The 18925-nt window shown below is 40.8% G+C and overlaps 1 protein-coding gene and 1 long non-coding RNA gene across 3 annotated transcripts in view; one reads left to right on the forward strand and one right to left on the reverse strand.

Moving 5' to 3' along the window:
• The window catches only part of ngfrb (nerve growth factor receptor b), a 29164-nt gene extending 25914 nt beyond the window's left edge, over nt 1-3250 (forward strand). Inside the window, exon 6 of the mRNA XM_039788795.1 lies at nt 668-3250. Within this exon, the coding sequence (XP_039644729.1) occupies nt 668-1011 (344 nt within the window). The 3' untranslated portion in view covers nt 1012-3250. The remainder of the gene's footprint in view (nt 1-667) is intronic.
• The window catches only part of LOC120551380, a 56698-nt gene extending 38052 nt beyond the window's left edge, over nt 1-18646 (reverse strand). For both annotated transcript variants that reach the window (XR_005637871.1, XR_005637870.1), the window contains exons 1-2: nt 18290-18646; nt 13713-13802 (exon numbers count right to left, since the gene is read on the reverse strand). This is a non-coding gene — a long non-coding RNA (uncharacterized LOC120551380). The remainder of the gene's footprint in view (nt 1-13712; nt 13803-18289) is intronic.
• Between the last annotated feature and the right edge of the window lie 279 nt (nt 18647-18925).

The raw sequence follows: 18925 nt of genomic DNA on the forward strand, positions 1-18925 counted from the left end.
CACGCCCAATATTTCAGTTTTTTATTTGTTTAAAAGGTTTGAAATATCCAATAAATTTCGTTCCACTTCATGATTGTGTCCCACTTGTTGTTAATTCTTCACAAAAAATTACAGTTTTATATCTTTATGTTTGAGGCCTGAAATGTGGCAAAAGGTCGAAAAGTTCAAGGGGGCCGAATACTTTCGCAAGGCACTGTATCATAGCCCTTGAATTCTGTTGACAGTCAGAGGGATATTTTCCTGTCATGATGTTTTAATCATCAAAACTGGTTGGCCAGAGAGGCTATTGCTGCTCATGCAATGCAGCTACCCAGTGCTTTCTTTTTTGTTGCTGCTTCAGGAAATGTATACTCCATCACTTCCTTTTTACAAATAATTAAAGCCAATTGAAAAGCTCATGAACAGGATGTAGGTAGAATCCATATTGTGTTATTATATTATATTACTCAGTCATAGAGAGCAATTTGTAGGGATTTCTAAGAATGTTCCTTTACGTGAACCAGTCATTCATAAAAAGATTCAAAGTTATGTTAAAAGATCTGAGATTCTGTTAGAAGATGTAATCATATTTAGATTTAGTATTATGTTTAATATCACACCAAGCTGAACATACCTAAATAATATAAATTCAAATAATGAAATGACAACTTGTTTTCCCTCTCTGCAGTTGTCACCATGGATGAAGAGCCTTGTTTGCTCCTTCCTCTCCACACCAGAGAGAAAGTGGAGAAGTTGCTGTTCAGGGGCAACGAAGGAGATGACTGCAACCACATGGAGGACAGTGACTGGTGCAACCTGGCGGGCCTTCTGGGATACGAGGAGGAGCGGATTGCCACCTTCCAACAGGAAGAGCATCCTGTCCGCGCGCTCCTGTCTGACTGGGCGAGCAAGGACTGTGCCAGCATTGACACGCTGTGCACGGCACTGCGCAAAATTAATCGCGATGACATCGCCCAGAGTCTGGTGCTAAGCCCGAATGTTACGAAGCCTACCGCCACTTCTGTAGTGTGATTTGAACTTAACAGTAAGCAAACCACCTTAACCTTAATATTCTTCCATGGCCTCCCTCACTCCACATAATTCATGCTAGAACCGCTTAAAAGTTATTCCCTCAAGAAGCCAGCAGTCAAATATCATGAGTCCAGAAGACTCGTGTTTAATAAAGGAATAAAACGCCAGAGATACAAAAACTGCATGAATATCATCATACTTAATAAAGCCAAAACCCTTCACTTAATCATCTGGATGTGCTTATAATCATTCATTCTCACCTTTTAAAATCCACATACTGTAAAGCCTATGTGGAAGAAAAATGTCTATAATCAGTCCATTTTTGGCCTTGATATCCATTTGCCTTCCCACACTATTACCATCCTCTGACTTTATTAACCATAGAAAAGAAATGGGCTTTGAACTGAATTTATTGTGGATACCTGGCTCTTTCATTCCTACAACTTGATCCGCTGCATCTTTATTCCTAAACATTCATAGTTAGTTTGTCCCTAGCTTATAGCATTCATACACCAGTGTTGTACCTTGTTACTTTACAAATCTATGCTACCAAAGAGGAGTAAATGTCTTGAGACCATACCTGACGAGCGACATTATTTACATGCCATGTTAGACTTTTTGCATTTAAGTTGTCAAACGGCTTGTGTCTGTTACTGCTGCCCGATTGGGCCTGCATACCACGGAGTATCTGGATCTTTGCAAATATGACAACCTGAGGAAGGATGCTTGGATGCTTTTCAAATGAACTTGATCTCTTTCAGCAAAAACAAAAGTCCGGCTATGTGCTCTTATTTTAAATATGTGAGACAGTGAGCTGCAGCACACATGGGATTGATCGCAACTAACTGGTTTCTGCAGACCCTGCTTTCTTCCGACAACTGCTATAAGAACTGCTGGCTGGACTTTGCCAACTAGGTGGTCTGTGGGGCAGGTCATTGACCAAGGCAACATGAGACACTATTCTATGTGCTCAGGTCTATCTGCATAACACAGAAGCTCGTACACAGAATCCATCATACTGACCCAGAAAAGGGATGTGGAATTCAAAAGTAACAACTATGTACACAGTACATACATAGGCACACACCATACTCATACTGTACATACATACACACATAGACCAACAGTATATAACCATGCATGTAACACACACACACACACACACACACACACACACACACACACACACACACACACACACACACACACACACACACACACACACACACACACACACACACACACACACACACACACACACACGATTTTCGATCCTGCCATATACTGTATGAAAACACTTTCATGAGAGGACCATGTATTGTTCAATCTCATTATTAGTAGCCAATATATGGTAATAGTATGTCTAAAATCAATTTAATTTACAATGTGTGCTATAGATGGTGAAATGCTACCTTAACAGTAAACAGCATGCAGAAACTAGCAACTCAAATTCCAAGAAAAAAACAAAACATACAGAATAATCAGAATGCCAAACAAAAGTCCAGGGTTTTCTATCTTTTTTGCTTAATTTCTCAGGGTATCTTGAATGACTGTTACATCAATATTACACTTATTATTGCACCCTTTATAGACACTGTGTTTATCCAAAGCAGTGATTCTTGCAACTGACAATCCTTCAGACAGGTGAATAAGAAAAGGGAAGCGGGCCAGAAAAAAAAGAAAAATGGGTGTCTTGTTTCCTCATTGTTTGCAACAATGACCTCTGGATAAAAGGCAAGTCAGTGGAGATATAAGTCAAAGGATGTGGGATGATCAGACCGAGGGAAAGCGGAAAAGTTTTGGATTACTTAAATGTAAAAGGTGAAACCCAGGATCCAGCATTCAGCTTGTTTAAGTACAAGCATGCCTTCCTCTTCTCATGGCGGTACTGTATGTGCTTTTTACATTGTGTTATGTTGTACCCTTTTGGTTTGAATTTTTCAAAGCATACTTCAAAAAATGTGATTATGATGATATTAATATGCTGCCGACTGAGGATCGCAACTATTTGTATTTTTTTTTTTTGTGGGGGGAAATATTTGAAGGAGCAAATAATTTACTGTTCTAAACTTACCTATATCACCAATTTCATCTGTTACTTTCAGTTACAGATTGTACATTGGTACTAACCACTAGCATACTGAGTTAATGCTGTAGTGTTACTTTAAATGAAGGTATTCTCACTCTACTCTCTAAGGGTTGTTGTATTTTAACTACCGAATAACAACTGTAAATGGTATTATGTTTCTCTTATTGTCCTAGATTTTAGTACTTAAATGTCTAATTATGTCTGTTTGCATCACAAGTGCCTGAGAACTATTTCAGGTGTCCGCTGATGTTGTACATGTGTTGTTTGTTAGCCGTTTTTGTAAGTATATTTTCTTTAGTTGTTGTTTTTTAACTTGTAAATAATTCGTCTTTTTCTAGTTTTTATTTTAGTTAGAGCATAGAAGGCTCTACTGTACTATGTGAATGGAACGTTGTTACAATATCAATGCTGTCCAAGTTTAAAAGGGTAAGAAGGGCAAAAGGGAGAAATCCAGACCCAAATCCGAAAGATTAAGGGTCTGGCATTGAGTAATGAAAATGGCCCAACTGAAGGGGCGGCACCAAGCATGCATTTGAAAATCTCACTGCACGCAATTGGATAACACTACGACCAATCACAACAATACACGGGGTGACTTATCCAGAGCCCCATACGCTTAGCTACCAGCGGAGCTAACTGGTTGGTTAAACTGTTGTCATCTGTTTAGCTCGCCTCTGGCCCGCCTATATCAGATACAACGATGTGATTGGTGCAGCTCGGCTACAAGGGCATAGTTAATGAGCATCATTACTGAATGGCAGAGTGACTCGCTGAGCAAATTCAAATTGTGCTCTCGCAAGAACTCTGGATTTCCAGGGTAGAGGTAGGTGCCTTTGTGAGTTACAATTAACAACAATTTACTATCAGTTGTATTAATGCAGTGCGTCATTAAGACTAGACACAAATTGAATATACTTATAAGGCTAGTCAGAACTGGAAAGGCTCAAATTGTCCATTAGGAAAAACACCCCCTACCACCAAACTCAACTATACAACAATATAATACACTGTGATGTGAGTGCCCTCTACAGTAAGTCAATCATTTTGCAGTATGACATTTTTGGAAATACGCTTGCAATTACTTGCAGAGAGTTAGATGAAAAGAGCAATATCACTTATGTGTACATTTAATATAAGGCTACAGCAAGGAGCCGGTTAGTTTATCTTAGCATGCAGACTGGAAACAGGAGAAACAGTTAGCCTGGCTTTGTCCAAAGGTAACAAAATACACAGTACATAGTACATTTAAAGCTAGCTAATTAGCATGTTATATCATGTGTGTTTAATCTGTAAGTGTAAGAACAACAAATTGTGGTGTTACAGGGTGTTACATACCAGACTATTTATGATAGCCTGGCTTAGTCCAATAGCATAAATAGTCCAGAGCTGGTAGGCAGATTATGTTTCCTTTGGACAGAGCCAGACTAGCTATTCGCCCGGTTTCCACTCGTTATGTTAAGCTAAGTTAACTTGTTGCTGGCCAAAGCCATATCTTTATCAGACAGACAGACTAATTAAAAAGTTATACAAAACGTAAATTACTCTGGTAAAATAGCAATTAACAGGATTAAGGAAACGTGACATATGTTTTCAATATTAGCCATTACCACAGAATGACATTCCCTGAAAGCCCTTTTTTCATTGTACTATAACTTAGTCAACACTATCTTCAGAGTGGTGACTGTGACTGAAGATGGAGGCTTTTTCTCAGACAGTATTTAGTTTGATAGATATAAAAGATTGAATTGAGTAACAGTGAGCAGACATGCATGTACAGTAAACCCAACTGAAGGTGAACATGTCATATTGCACTTGAGCGAAACAAAGTAGCCATGCAGATTGGGGTTTGAGGGTGGTGGTGTCTGTGTGTGTGTGTGTGTGTGTGTGTGTGTGTGTGTGTGTGTGTGTGTGTGTGTGTGTGTGTGTGTGTGTGTATGTGTGTTCTGTGTGTGTGTGTGTGTGTGTGTGTCACCAGTACTGAATAGTAGACATCTGAGAAATACTGAATGTTCCTTGTATAGCCTACCAATACATATACTGTACTATACTTAATGTGAATTTGCGAACCAAATTCCTACATCAGACAAGCAGAAAAAAACAATAATAAAGCTCTTAAATCCACTTATACCCTGTATTGATCCAACAATGCACACACAAACATAAGCGTGCATTTACCTGCAGTAACACACACACACACACACACACACACACACACACACACACACACACACACACACACACACACACACACACACACACACACACACCTGGCTAGCTAGCTAGCAAAGCAAAAGTACAAAACAGGTTAGTTTGTGAGTCAGTGAATTGGTCTGTGTTTACAGAGCTATATATAGATATATATGACATTATGAAATACTCTGATGAATACATATAGTAACATATATAAATCAACCAAGAAATTGTGAAATTATTTACAAAAGTATAAAACTCAACTAATTATTCTGGAATGTTATTTAATCAATCATTCTTAATTTTTTTGCTCCCGTTAGAGCAACAGCACCAAACTAGAGGCTGCTGCTGTAAATAAACAAACAACTAACTTCACCTTTTATTAGGCTTAACAAGGCTATGCTACCAACCTAGCCAGCTAAATAGCTAAACAGTCCCTCCAGAAAAACGCGATTATGCGATCGCATAATTCAATGCATAATTTTGCGGGGGCCGCATTTTTTCAAATACGCCGCACTTTCGCCGCATAAATTGCCGATTTCTGCGCAAAATATGCGGGGCTTGCATGATTTCATAATCCCTGCATTTTCGTTGCAAAAAAGTCATATATATCTTAGCAGAAAGTTGAAAAATGTTTTGTTTACTTCACACAAGAGCAGCCATTTTCCCCTGTGGCCATGGGAACGTTATGAAGTGACGAAATTACGCGACGTGAACATCATCAAAAAGCAGGGTGTTGGGGAATCACTTTTTTTCTCTTTTTCATCAAACCACAGTTTTTGCAAGTTCCCGCAATTTTTGCAAGTTCCCGCAATTTCATCACATAAAATTGCATAAATATCCTGCATATTCCATCGCATTTTTTATGAAAACGTGCCGCATAATCAAGGATTTTTGCCCACAACAATCACAAAAAAACTCTTTTTTCTGAAAGGATTGGCTAAACTGGGGTGTGAGCTTTAATTATTACTCCGAATGAAAGGGAAAAGCAGGTAAGCAATAATTAACTAGCTGCTGCTGCTGCTGCTGCTAACACTGGCTTTTTACTGTACATTGATAATGGGTAATAATAATCAATACCAACATGAAAAAATTGCTAGTTAGCTGTCTAGCTAGGTACCATAGCATGTAGCCTTGTTAAGATAAATAAAAGGAGGACATTATGAAATAAAAGTGGTGTTAGGAAAAATGCTATTATCAAATATAAGCATAAAATGCAATAAAAAAGAACTTCAATAAAACGATTATGAAAATAAGGATAAAATTACATTTCACATTAATATGTTGAGTTTAATACTTAACTTCTTAAAGGATTTACAATTTATTGGTTCATATGTGTTACACAATTTATTCATTTGATACATTTATTTCATAAGTACTTATTCATTTATTTAATATTGTGAACTTTGGGGCTCCATAGTTATGCTCTGGATTCTTTTGTATTTTGCCCTCAGGATGGAGGTCTGTGCATTTTCCTCAAAAGCCACTGAAGTCCTTCTGACATGTAATCCAAGCCAAATGAGACAGACTGATTACTGGAAGCTTTAACAGTTGCAGCCCAAGGAGGGAAGAAAGAGGATGGGGGACTGAAAAGGGGGCTAAATAGGATGGACTAGTTCCTCTTTAGCTTCATCAAACTGACTGCATGAATTATGGCATTGTGTGTGGTCAATGTGGCAACAGCAACACAATACTATAATAATAGAAACCAACAGCCTGTCAACGCAATTAGACTTACTCTGGTGAGTGATACGGCAAGGTAATGGTGCGTGATGTGACACATGCTGGCAGAGTGGTTCCCGCTGGCTTATATTTTTATGTCACTGTGGGCTTAAGTCAGTGGTAATATTACTAGTGTGGAAACATTGTGATGAATTAGTATACTTTATGGTCGAAAGGTAAATACTTCTTTTGGTTTGAATTCATATACTGTATGTGCTGGAAAGAATTATAATAGATATTTACAAATTTTAACATAAAATAGGACAAGACTTTATTGATCCCCAGAGTGGAAATTGACATGTTACAGATGGACAAGAAGATGTAGGAAACAGATAAAGAACAGTTTAAAATAATAAATACAACAAAATCGTTAATAATAAGAAAATTTCATTGAAAAGCTGTATGCTAATAACCAGGTGATTGATTTGTGCATTGTGCAGATATCTGTATTTGCTACATGTTTGCTTGCTAATAGATAGATAGATAGATAGGTTAGCAACAATCTTTACCCTGCCATCTTGGTAACTGCACCCTGAGCGGTTTCTGCTTATTCAGATCCGAAATATCATCAACAGGTTCTGACCCAGTCCCAGTACCCAGGATCAGTTTCTAAGTGAACCGTGATTCAAATGGAAAACACATTTCCCAGCTAACTGCTGCTAACCTCCAGTGAGTCGTTAGCGAGGAATGTTCGATGTGTGAAGGGAACCATGTGTGCAGGAGTGACATGTGGTGGTGAAAGAGGATAGGCCACGTTGAGTTTGGGTGACCAGTTGAGTGTTGGCTTCATGTTGAACCGAGTGAAGAAAAGCTGTCTTCACAGAGTCTGTAGAGGCGCACCGCTTATAATCAGTGGGTTTGTATTATTAATCTTTACATCATCTTGAACACTTCAACATGCTGATTTACATTCTGTAATGATGAAAACCTACTGAAGTTCCTCTTAAGTCATTACTTCAAATGTGATTCATACTGAAATGATGGATCTGAGGGCTACCTCGATTTTGCAACAAGATAGGTAATGCCAAAAACTTTCAGCCACCATACAGCACCATACAGGAATACAGTTTAAATGTTGCCCTTTATTCTGTTAAGACTATGAAAAGAATGAATGAGAAAAGCAAGGAGAAAAAAAAAAAGTATATCACAAATTCTTATTTACTCTACAAATCAGATCTACAAAAGAGCTGCAGAGAAGTTCAGAGAAGACATGGAGAAGGACTTTCGGTCGGCACCAAGGTGCTTCTGGAAAACCTCAGGAGGGGGAAGCGGGGAACCATCCAAGCTGTGTACAGTAAGGATGGGACACTGTTGACCTCAACTGAGGAGGTAATAGGGCGGTGGAAGGAGCACTTTGAGGAACTCTGTCAGAGGCTGAGCTGGAGGATGATGGGGGATTGTCGTCAATTTCCCTGGTGGAAGTCACTGAGGTAGTCAAACAACTCCACAGTGGCAAGGCCCCAGGGATTGATGAGACCCGTCCAGAAATGCTGAAAGCTCTGGGTGTGGAGGGGCTGTCTTGGTTGACACGCCTTTTCAACATTGCGTGGAAGTTTGGGACTGCATCTAAGGAGTGGCAGACAGGGGTGGTGGTTCCCCTGTTCAAAAAGGGGGACCAGAGGGTGTGTGCCAATTACAGGGGTATCACACGTCTCAGCCTCCCAAAGGTGCTGGAAAGGAGGGTTTGGCAGATAGTCGAACCTTGGGTTGAAGAGGAACAATGCGGATTCTGTCCTGGTCGTGGAACAACGGACCAGCTCTTCACTCTCGCAAGTATCCTGGAGGGAGCCTGGGAGTATACCCAACCGGTCTACATGTGTTTTGTGGATCTGGAAAAGGCGTATGACCGGGTCCCCCGGGAGATACTGTGGGAGGTGCTGCGGGAGTATGGGGTGAGGGGGTCCCTTCTCAGGGCCATCCAATCTCTGTATGACCAAAGTGAGAGCTGTGTCCGGGTTCTCGGCAGTAAGTCGGACTCATTTCAGGTGAGGGTTGGCCTCTGCCAGGGCTGCGCTTCGTCACCAATCCTGTTTGTAATATTTATGGAAGAAAGCAGGATAGAGGGGGGGGGGGGGGGGGGGGGGCGGTGGGCTGGGGATCTCATCGCTGCTTTTTACAGATGACGTGGTCCTGATGGCATCATCGGCCAGCGACCTTCAGCACTCACTGGATCGGTTCGCAGCAGAGTGTGAAGGCTGGGATGAGGATCAGCACCTCTAAATCTGAGGCCATGGTTCTCAGCAGGAAACTGATGGAGTGCCTACTCCAGGTAGGGGATGAGTCCTTACCCCAAGTGAAGGAGTTCAAGTACCTTGGGGAGATTGGTCGGAGAATCGGCGCAGCGGGTGCGGTATTATATTCAATTTATCGCACCGTTGTGACGAAAAGAGAGCTGAGCCAGAAGGCAAAGCTCTCGATCTACCGGTCAATTTTCGTTCCTACCCTTACCTTGGTCATGAAGGCTGTGTCATGACCGAAAGAACGAGATCCAGGGTACAAACGGCCGAAATGGGTTTCCTCAGGAGGGTGGCTGGCGTCTCCCTTAGAGATAAGGTGAGAAGCTCAATCATCCGTGAGGAGCTCGGAGTAGAGCCGCTACTCCTTTACGTCGAAAGGAGCCAGTTGAAGTGGTTTGGGCATCTGGTAAGGATGCCCCCTGGGCGCCTCCCTAGTAAGGTATTCCAGGCACGTCCAGCTGGGAGGAGGCCCGGGGAAGACCCAGGTCTAGGTGGAGGGATTATATCTCCAACCTGGCCTGGGAATGCCTCAGGATCCCCCAGTCGGAGCTGGTTAATGTGGCTCGGGAAAGGAAGTTTGGGGTCCCCTGCTGGAGCTGCGCCCCCGCGACCTGACCCCGGATAAGCGGACGAAGATGAATGGATGGAATCACTGATAAAGTGAGAATGTGGAAAATGGACTCCCTTAGGATTGTCTAGAAATGTGAGTTGGTGAAACCTTTGCCATGAAAAACTGTTTTCCAAAGGTCTCACACAAGTAACACGTAATAACTTCAGAAGGTTCATATCCAGCCTACCATCATCAACTAGGAATAAACGATTTAGATCCTTGTTTAAACCAATGAAATTGAATTTTTGGGGAATATGCATATTTGCTTTCTTGCTAAGAGTTAGATGAGAAGATGAATACCACTCCCCTGGCTGTAAAGTGAATATGAAACCACAGCCAGCAACTAGTTAGCTTAGCACAAAGACTGGAACCTCTAGAGTCACTAGTTATATCTTGTTTGTTTAATCCATACAAAACCTGAAGTGTAAAAAGAACACATTATGGTTTCACGGGGTGTTATGTGCATGACTATTTCTTGAAAAGATTGATGCCTTACATGTAGAAATGTATTTCTATTTACTTATGTGAGCCATTAAAATAACCTTGCAGAGACTTTCTTGAGGTCCCAATGGCAACAATGACAACCTTGACAGTCTGGTATTAATCTGCTTATCCAACTCTCTACCAGAAATCGTATTTCCCCAAAATGTTGATAATTTCCTTGACCGTTCAAGATAAGTATTTCTGCAGATTCAGAAATGAAAATAAATGCTGACTGCCAACTAAAGAGTCAGAAGCAGCATACCGTATTTGCCTGTGAAGCAGATTTAAGAACTCCTTGTTAGTTATTTCTTCTAACCTCCATGTCTTTTTTCCTTTATACAAGTTAGCACAGTATTCTTTAAAAAAGGCAATCATGAGATGAGGTCAAAGGTCTGAAGCATCTTCTTCTTTAAGACCAAGTGAGAAGCATCTCTCTGAGGCTCTTAGTAGACACTCATGATGATGTATGGCTGACTGTAGCAAGTCTGCAGATCATTCCAGACGTTGCCACACGTGTTCTCTTTGGTCACAGAGGACTTTAACAGGAGATCAAATACAACTGTGCAGCCTTTGAAAGTAGCAAAATGGTGTGGGACAGTAGGGAATAAGTGACTGATCTCCTCTGAAGTCAGAGGTCGGCATCTGACAAGGTAACAGAGGTGGAGCAGCTTTCTTTTCTTTCTTAGGCGTGAATTTAAGGGTCAGTTTCAATTTGTATCCTGTTTTGTATACAATACGTTGAAGGTCGTATCAATCTGGTTTTAAATGACATTTTACTAATACAGCAAATTAATTCAGACACAGTTTATTTCTCTTCTCTAACCATACACAGTAATACTAAGGAACAAAACTACAACCAGGTATGACACATGCCTTTGGTGTGGGAGATCTGAGTTTGAATCCCACTGCGATACATCAACCAATGTGTCCCTGAGCAAGACACTTAACCCCTAGTTGCTCCAGAGGCGTGCGACCTATGACATAAATAGCAATTGTAAGTCGCTTTGGACAAAAGCGTCAGCTATATGACGTGTAATGTAATGTAATATGCTGTCACTTCTGTTGTGTTTATCTGCTTACAAAACATTTATATATTTGGTTATTGCCCTATCCCTATGTAGAATCGGTAGCATCTGTATTATGATCGAGAAAAGGACAAATTACTTCACAATCTGTGTTGTAGAAAATGTCGGCCTATGTAATGCATTTCGATGAATGCAAATTCTGACGGAAACATACATTTATCAACTTTCAAATCATCTTTTTAACCACTCTTCATCAATACACTGTAATAGATACTCTTTTTGTTTAACTTTTTCTTGACTAGGAAAAGCAATCATATGTAAACAAAGGCAATAATTATCTTATGTCTACATGGATTGTGTTATGGACAGCATGTTACTGTAAATCCATCTAGTGCTGTATTCTGTATAACACACCGAGATCCCGCTCATTGTTCTGGCTGTGTTTACACTTGGCTACTCAGAAGGGACCACCTAACCCATCACTTTTACACGCTGTCCATCTATAAAAATGAAGTGATGTGGTTGCCCACTCTGTTCTATTATTCTGCTCTTCTTCCTCCTCTCCCACCTGCCTCTGTTTGCTGGAACAGAGAGTGAGCCTCTGCCAGCAACACACACAATTAAGTGAAGAGTGATGAAATTATATCTCCGGCCCGGGCAAATGGAGGGATGAGGGGATAGAGAGGCAAAGTGGGAAGGAGGGAGAGTCCATTCTGTGTCCCTCTGGGCCAAGGGAAATTCTATTAGGCCTATAATAGAGCCATTTTTCACCTCCTTCCACATCAGCCTGTTATTCAATTCCTCCCCCTCCTTTCCTTTCCTCTCTCCTCTTTAAAGATAGTGCATGTCCTCTCTCTTACTTCTCCCTGGAAAACCCTTCTCTTTTCTCTGAACTCTATTCTCTGCATTTTACCTTATCAATCACCTCTCAATTACAGTCCTTTTTTTACTGCCATATGATGTAAATAAGACAGAACACCCCTTACTATGGCCTCAAGAAAATGTAGTAAAAAAAGTCATAAAATGTACATTCAAATACAGGGTCATATTATTCCAACAGTTAACATCATTCCTAAGAAACAACATCTTTGTTGACTGAAGGGTTATAAAATGTCTGCAGCCTTAAAGCATGGATTAAAGCTTAACGCTGGGAATGTGCTTTGGAGAGTAACAGCTTTTATTGTGCACAATCATTCCATTTTCAGCGACGATGAAGCTTTAATGTCTGTAGTATAAAGTGACAAAAAAAGGAAAGTTTTACACAATTTATACAGTGTCTTTCAGAAGCTCGTAATTGGTAAGGCATTCCAGCCAGTGGCTTTGCGGATTCGTTTGTCATGGGCTGGTTCAAGGGGGAAATGTCATTAAAACATTACTGGTTTAATTGGATTTTATGTAAAACCACACATGTTCCCCTGTTTCCCCTATATTTGTGTGTCCTGTCTGTTTACCAGGTGCCTGGCACACACATGTCAGCTGTGCCATTAGAAAATATTCAGGCACTATTGAGAACAGACACATAGTTTCTTGTCTCATGTTTAAAACAGAATTCCTACCCAGGACAGTGTTTTGAAAGAGAAAATCTATTTCGTCGTCATTACAACAACAAGACGTCAACCATAGACATAACCCATTTAAAATTTTGACTTGCTTCATCACAGATTCATGTGAAAATGTTGTACATGCTTCCTCCCTTTGATTCTTTTGTCAGCCTGTCCTGACAAGTAAGTCACTGAACCAACAGAGCCTTTGTGTCATAACAGAAAAAAAGATCTACAGCATGGATTACAATTGCAACAAGACAACCAAGATACCTCCAAAGCCTGATCTGCACCTAGAGGTACAAACACACTGCTTGAATGACACAGATACTCTGAGCCAGCTGCATATTTCCAACGGCTGTCAAAGAAGCTTTGAAACCTTGTAAGCACTTAACATTAAATGCTTTATATTTAAACACTGTTTATGTTCCAGGGATGTTATTAGAAAATCCCATTATATCATGGAGGGGTAGTTATTAGCACATGCTGAGAATATTAGCAAAATGCAATAATGTAAAAAATGAATGCATCTATGAGGTAGATAATATGAACATAACTTTTATCTTACAAATGAAACATTTGATTTATAAGCAATAAAATGCATCCTTGTTCAAGTAATGCCCTCAGTTTTGCTGCTAAAACCCTACAGTACTTGGTCCAGTATGACCAGTAGCTTATGTGTCTAATGTGAGCAAACTTTAGATAACATGAAACTACTGTGTAACTGACATTACTGAGTCACTTTACTGGCTTTATGACTCCCCTCTACTTGTGCTATTGCTACACTACATTCTTGCATGTTACCTTTGCAGATATGTGGCTTCAAAGCGTAGTTGGGAGGCCTCTGGTTCTGGCTCGTAGTTGGTAACCAGCTTTTTACAGTTTTGGCCAACTCTGCAGAGAAGAATAGTAAAGAGATGCTGTTGTAACTTTACATGAACATTTATATATTTTTTTCTCTTCTGTGGCAGCAAACACAGCACACAACCTTTTGATAACCATTATGCTACCCCCCGAGCATCTTTAGACAGTAACTTAACCACTGTTAACAGCATGCACTCTACTGAGGCTACGGCTAAGTGCTGGCATTTCTAACACACACCAGCTGCACAGTCACAGGTTACTAAAGAAACTTTTCTGTGCAGGGGCAGGATTGGCCAGTAACACTTGTTGGTTCTATCACAAAGGTAAAAAAAGAAGGTCTCTTTCCACTCGTGGTTACTGAGGTTGACTAATGAAGATGTCTTTTAAGCAACTGACTGAAGTAAATCTTTGGAAATTATGGGAAATGCAATGTGCCATATCCTGCAATTGCCACTTGGTTCATTGAAAGTTACATTACATTACAACTCCCCCGTAAAACCATAATGTGTTAATGTGTTGTTTTTACACAAACAAGATATAAAAGGTATAAGTAATCTTTAGAGGTGTTTAAAACAGAGCCACACTAGCTGTTTCCCCGTTTTTGAAGTCTTTGTGCTAAGCTAAACGGCTGCTGGTGGTTCATATTTACTGTATTTACCGACATCAGAAAGGTATCAGTCTTCTCTCCTAACTCTCACAGAGAAAGCAAATTAGTGCATATCGCAAAATGTCTAACTATTGTTTTAAATTCATTGCCACAAATTGTACCTGGGGGTAATCTGGGCCCTGCTGATAATCCAACCTAGGCTAAAAGATGCTAACCAACAGGATGATCTCTTCGAGACATGGGTTATTTGTGAGATGTCCACTATATCTATTATCTGGACAGAGCGTACAGGAAACTGGAACTCTGTCCCCATATTCTGCCTCATGCAATCTGATTAGCCTTCAGAACAACCAAGGACAAGCATCAATGTTCTGCATCTCATATAATACAAAGGCTTTAGTTTCAATCCCAGCCAACCGTCTCTGTGGTGAAAGCAGGTATAGAGTGATGATCATGATGTCACATTGATATGGCCTCTAAATAAAGGAGTGATGTAATGTTGCACTGTGGATGTGGAAGAGGACACATATTATTGTACTCCAAAAGATAATACAGCTCTCTAGTATGACATGGACCTTTCCCACATCTATCTCGACATCCAAGAAAGAGAAAGAGCCTGTGGGTTTTGGTACTTCATCTGTGTGTTTTATGTAATGAAGATACCGATACCGTGTTAAGCAAGAGTTTTTCCAAAAGCATCCCGTGAATAAAGAAACCATTGTGCTAGAAACGCCAAAATCTTTTGTGAAAGGTTTAATATCACTATTCTGGTCTACCGCTTATATGCAAATGATGCAGAAATGATAGAGCAATTTGTTTTTACCAAATGGGTTTTAAAGGAGCCTCCGAGGAACATACCACCCTTCAGTTAACATTACTTGCGATGAAATGTGAAAATACTTAAGTATCTAATTAGACAAATGTCCCAAATATGACCTGACATTGTGGAGAATTCCACAAATGCACATTTCTAGGTTCTTTTCACTGTATTGTTCAAGTATGTTCATGGTATTTGATGACAGACAAGAGGCCCAATCGGTCAACATCAGTTCTAGTGCTGACCTGAGGCAGAATGTGTTGCAGCTTGTCTGTTTGTGATGTATGCCAACTGCACTGGTGTTCTTGAGAATTGAGAGTGGGAGTATTTCTAAGAAAACACAAGTGGAACCCAAAACACCTCAGTAAAGCTTGATAAGCTTGGTTAAGCATATACACAGAGAAACACACAACATCAAATGTCTTTGAACGCCCCCGTGTATCCCAGGGGATCTTTTTGCAGCCACTGTTTAAATGGCTTTTCTATCAATTTAATTCAGGAAGGCTCGGGTTTCTGATGGCTCTATACCATTCAGCCAATAGCAGCTAATGCTGGTGGGGCCCATCTGTAGCACCTGTGGAGGGCTGGCCATTCAGCCTTCAGACTCAGTCTGAAACATCCCTTCAGGAAAAATACAGCTGTCAGAACTGTAAGATCAGGGACAAAGTTATGAGAAAGTTAGGCTCTTTCTTTTATGTCATCTTCTGACATGTTTTGAACTTCCTTGGTACGCTTACACTTAGAGCAGCAAATATAGTAGACTTAACCCAAGGGCAAACTTAAGACCCCTATACACTATATACACTAAATGTTGGGCTGTCCCAGAACAAAGTTGACAATCATATTTGGTCATCAATCAAAAATAGTAGATTGCAGTGTGAGACGAGCCCTGATCCAGGATCATTTACTGCACTACATATCACAGACTTGCATGGCTCCCAACCTCCCATGACTGACATTTTAGTCTCAAATCCACTCATAAGATTTGTCATGAAAATAATGTTCAAAACACAAAAAATACAACTTTTGAAACTATATTGCAGCCTTACTAGTACTAGTATACATCTTCTGGCCAGCAGTAAAGCTGAGCAGCACACCAGTCGCTGAGTGAGAAAGCAGTACTGCACAATCTTTAATTTTTACATGGTTTGTGGAGACTCTTTTCTGTCTGGAATTTAAGTTTTTTGTTAGTGCCGTTTGGACAACTGGGTCAACACTAGCCCCGTCCTGATATTGTGTACAGTCTGACATGGATGGAGACAAAGATTTTACGAGACCCCGGCTAGACTCACTGAACCTCCTAGCTACTATTTTCTGATCAATCTATTGGATTCATTTCATTTCATTGGATTTTGAAAATCTCCAGGGCAAGGTGTTGTCTGTACATCATCCACAATATTTACACACCTTGAAGAACAGGATCCTTATACAGACGCTGATACACAATCCCATATCACCATCATGTCCAAGTTATATTTTAGGCATCCATGTGAACAGATGTAAGTGACAAAAACATCAAGAGACACTGTTTACCCTCAGGGCATTCCCTCCTCTTTATGGTGGGCCGTGACCTCTTGGGCTGAGTTTAACCAAGAGGGTCATCATGTCTGTCTGGCACACAAAACAACAGATTCTCTGGCATTCAGCCCTGCTCGTCTCAATCCCATTCTCCTCTTCCCATTCCAGATTTGTTCAGAGGCAGCGCCGAGTGTCCGGTTACGGTATCGGCTGTCAGGGATTGGAGTCAGATCAAAGTGGGATAGTGAAAAGAGTGAGATCAACACCCTGACTCCTAACCGTACAATGAAGCCAAGGAGCAAACCCCCCTCCCCCAGGAGTTGTAATGGGAGCGGCCGATTACCCCTGTGTACCAGAGCCATTTGGGCTAACCCGAGGGAGCCACAGTGGAGGATAGCATGCAGTATGGGCCAAAGTTAGACTATCACTGACCATAGTGGGAATATTTTATCCCAATCAGCTACAAATACAGTATAGCCATCAATAATGCCAAATTCCTGCAACTCTTGTGCTGACCAATCACAATATATATTTCCTGTTTTTAAAAATCATTAATTGCAGCACAACCTAGACCCAACAGACCCACATTCAACCCATCCTTTTCCGTGTTAATCTGGTGTTATCCTGTCTGCTACTTCGTGATGAACTATCCTCCTCTTCCCCCTCCGAAAACAAGTGAAAATTGCGTTAGGACCGATCCGCTGCCCAATTTATCTCAAATCCTCTGCGATGCAGATCTAATTTCAGCCTCTTAGTACCACAAACAGGAAGAAGAAGTCAGTCGATAAACAGCCCATGGTCAATGTTGGAGGGAGTGAAGTGGTGGTGGTGGGGCGGAGGAAAGAGAATATGGTGACACAGTGGAAAAGGAAAGCAGGAGGATTGTTATTATCTTTTGTCCAGTCCATCACTCACTCCATCAACCTCTGGCCTTCTAATTTCTGGGATAAACTTAATTAGAGTATGGAGGCAAATTAGCTAAAAGCATTTTAAGTAAATTGAAAATACTCAGAAAACTACATACAATCTGGTTTGACCAAATGACTTGAAAGCTGGGAATGAGACTTTCACTAAACATAGGGTGACCAGATGTCCCGGTTTGACCGGGATCAGTGTATCAGGTTCTCCACCTTGTTTCAAATCATCGGCAATCATCAAACTCCTGCTCACTACCTGCCGATCTATAAATACATCCACTCCAAGTTATTTCTCAGATGCCTTCAGAGCCACCTTTTCACTTAGCAGTTCTAAAATCCCACCCCATCAGCTGAATACAGACCTATTAATCACAGAGTTTAATTCTATCTGTGGAAATATTTTGGACTCCATTGCCCCTCTGACTATCAGGAGCCAAATCTCAGCCTTGTCTGAATAGTGACACTCGTGCTCTTAGACGACTATGTCGAAAAGCAGAGAGAAAATGGAAAAAAAGACAGGCTACAGGTGTTTTTTGAGATGCTGAAAGGCTGTCTGGCTAATTATCAATTATCAGTCAAAGCAGCAAGAGCCAAAGATCATCTCCAAAAATCACCACAATCCCAAAGTCTTGTTCCATACAATAAATTTAGTTCTCACCCGTTGACAACACTTTTCTTGTACCATCCACAGCCATTTGTGAGGATCCCAAAGAAGTTCCGTTCTTAACAAAGGTCCCATCAACACTGTGTTAACATACAGATTCCTGCTGCAAGACGCAATACTACACAACTGAGGCCTGAATTTTAAATGTGCTCAGGCTATAAAATCTGAAGTTGCACTATGAAGTGTGAACTGGAGAAAATGGAACATGTGAGAGCAGCCAGGGAGCTTCTCAAAGGATGAAATGTAAATGTTATCTTATTTTTATATCACATACTGTCACATTCTGCCTCTGTTCCCCTTTTCAGCTACATTCACTTCCTCATAAGTGTAATACTATTTCCAAGTTGTCATTTTCCATCCATCCACCAGATGCCCCCGGACTTTCCCTCCTTTCCCAATCACCTGACACACCCGCACCCATCTGCCACCAGTGGCACGTTAAGTCTCAAAACGGTGTGCATCGTTTTGCTACGGTTTCTGGGGTTTTTCGGAAAGGTGTGCAATGGTGTGCAACAGGCTTTGAAGTATGTTGTTTCTCGTTCGGTGAATGTGTCTCTCGTTTCTGTAATCTGTAGCAACATGTATGCAAACTCGTGGTACTAAAATGGCATAAACGGTTTGTTTTGTCGG

This window comes from Perca fluviatilis, chromosome 21 (assembly GCF_010015445.1).
Source record: "Perca fluviatilis chromosome 21, GENO_Pfluv_1.0, whole genome shotgun sequence".
Classification (NCBI taxonomy): Eukaryota; Metazoa; Chordata; class Actinopteri; order Perciformes; family Percidae; genus Perca; species Perca fluviatilis.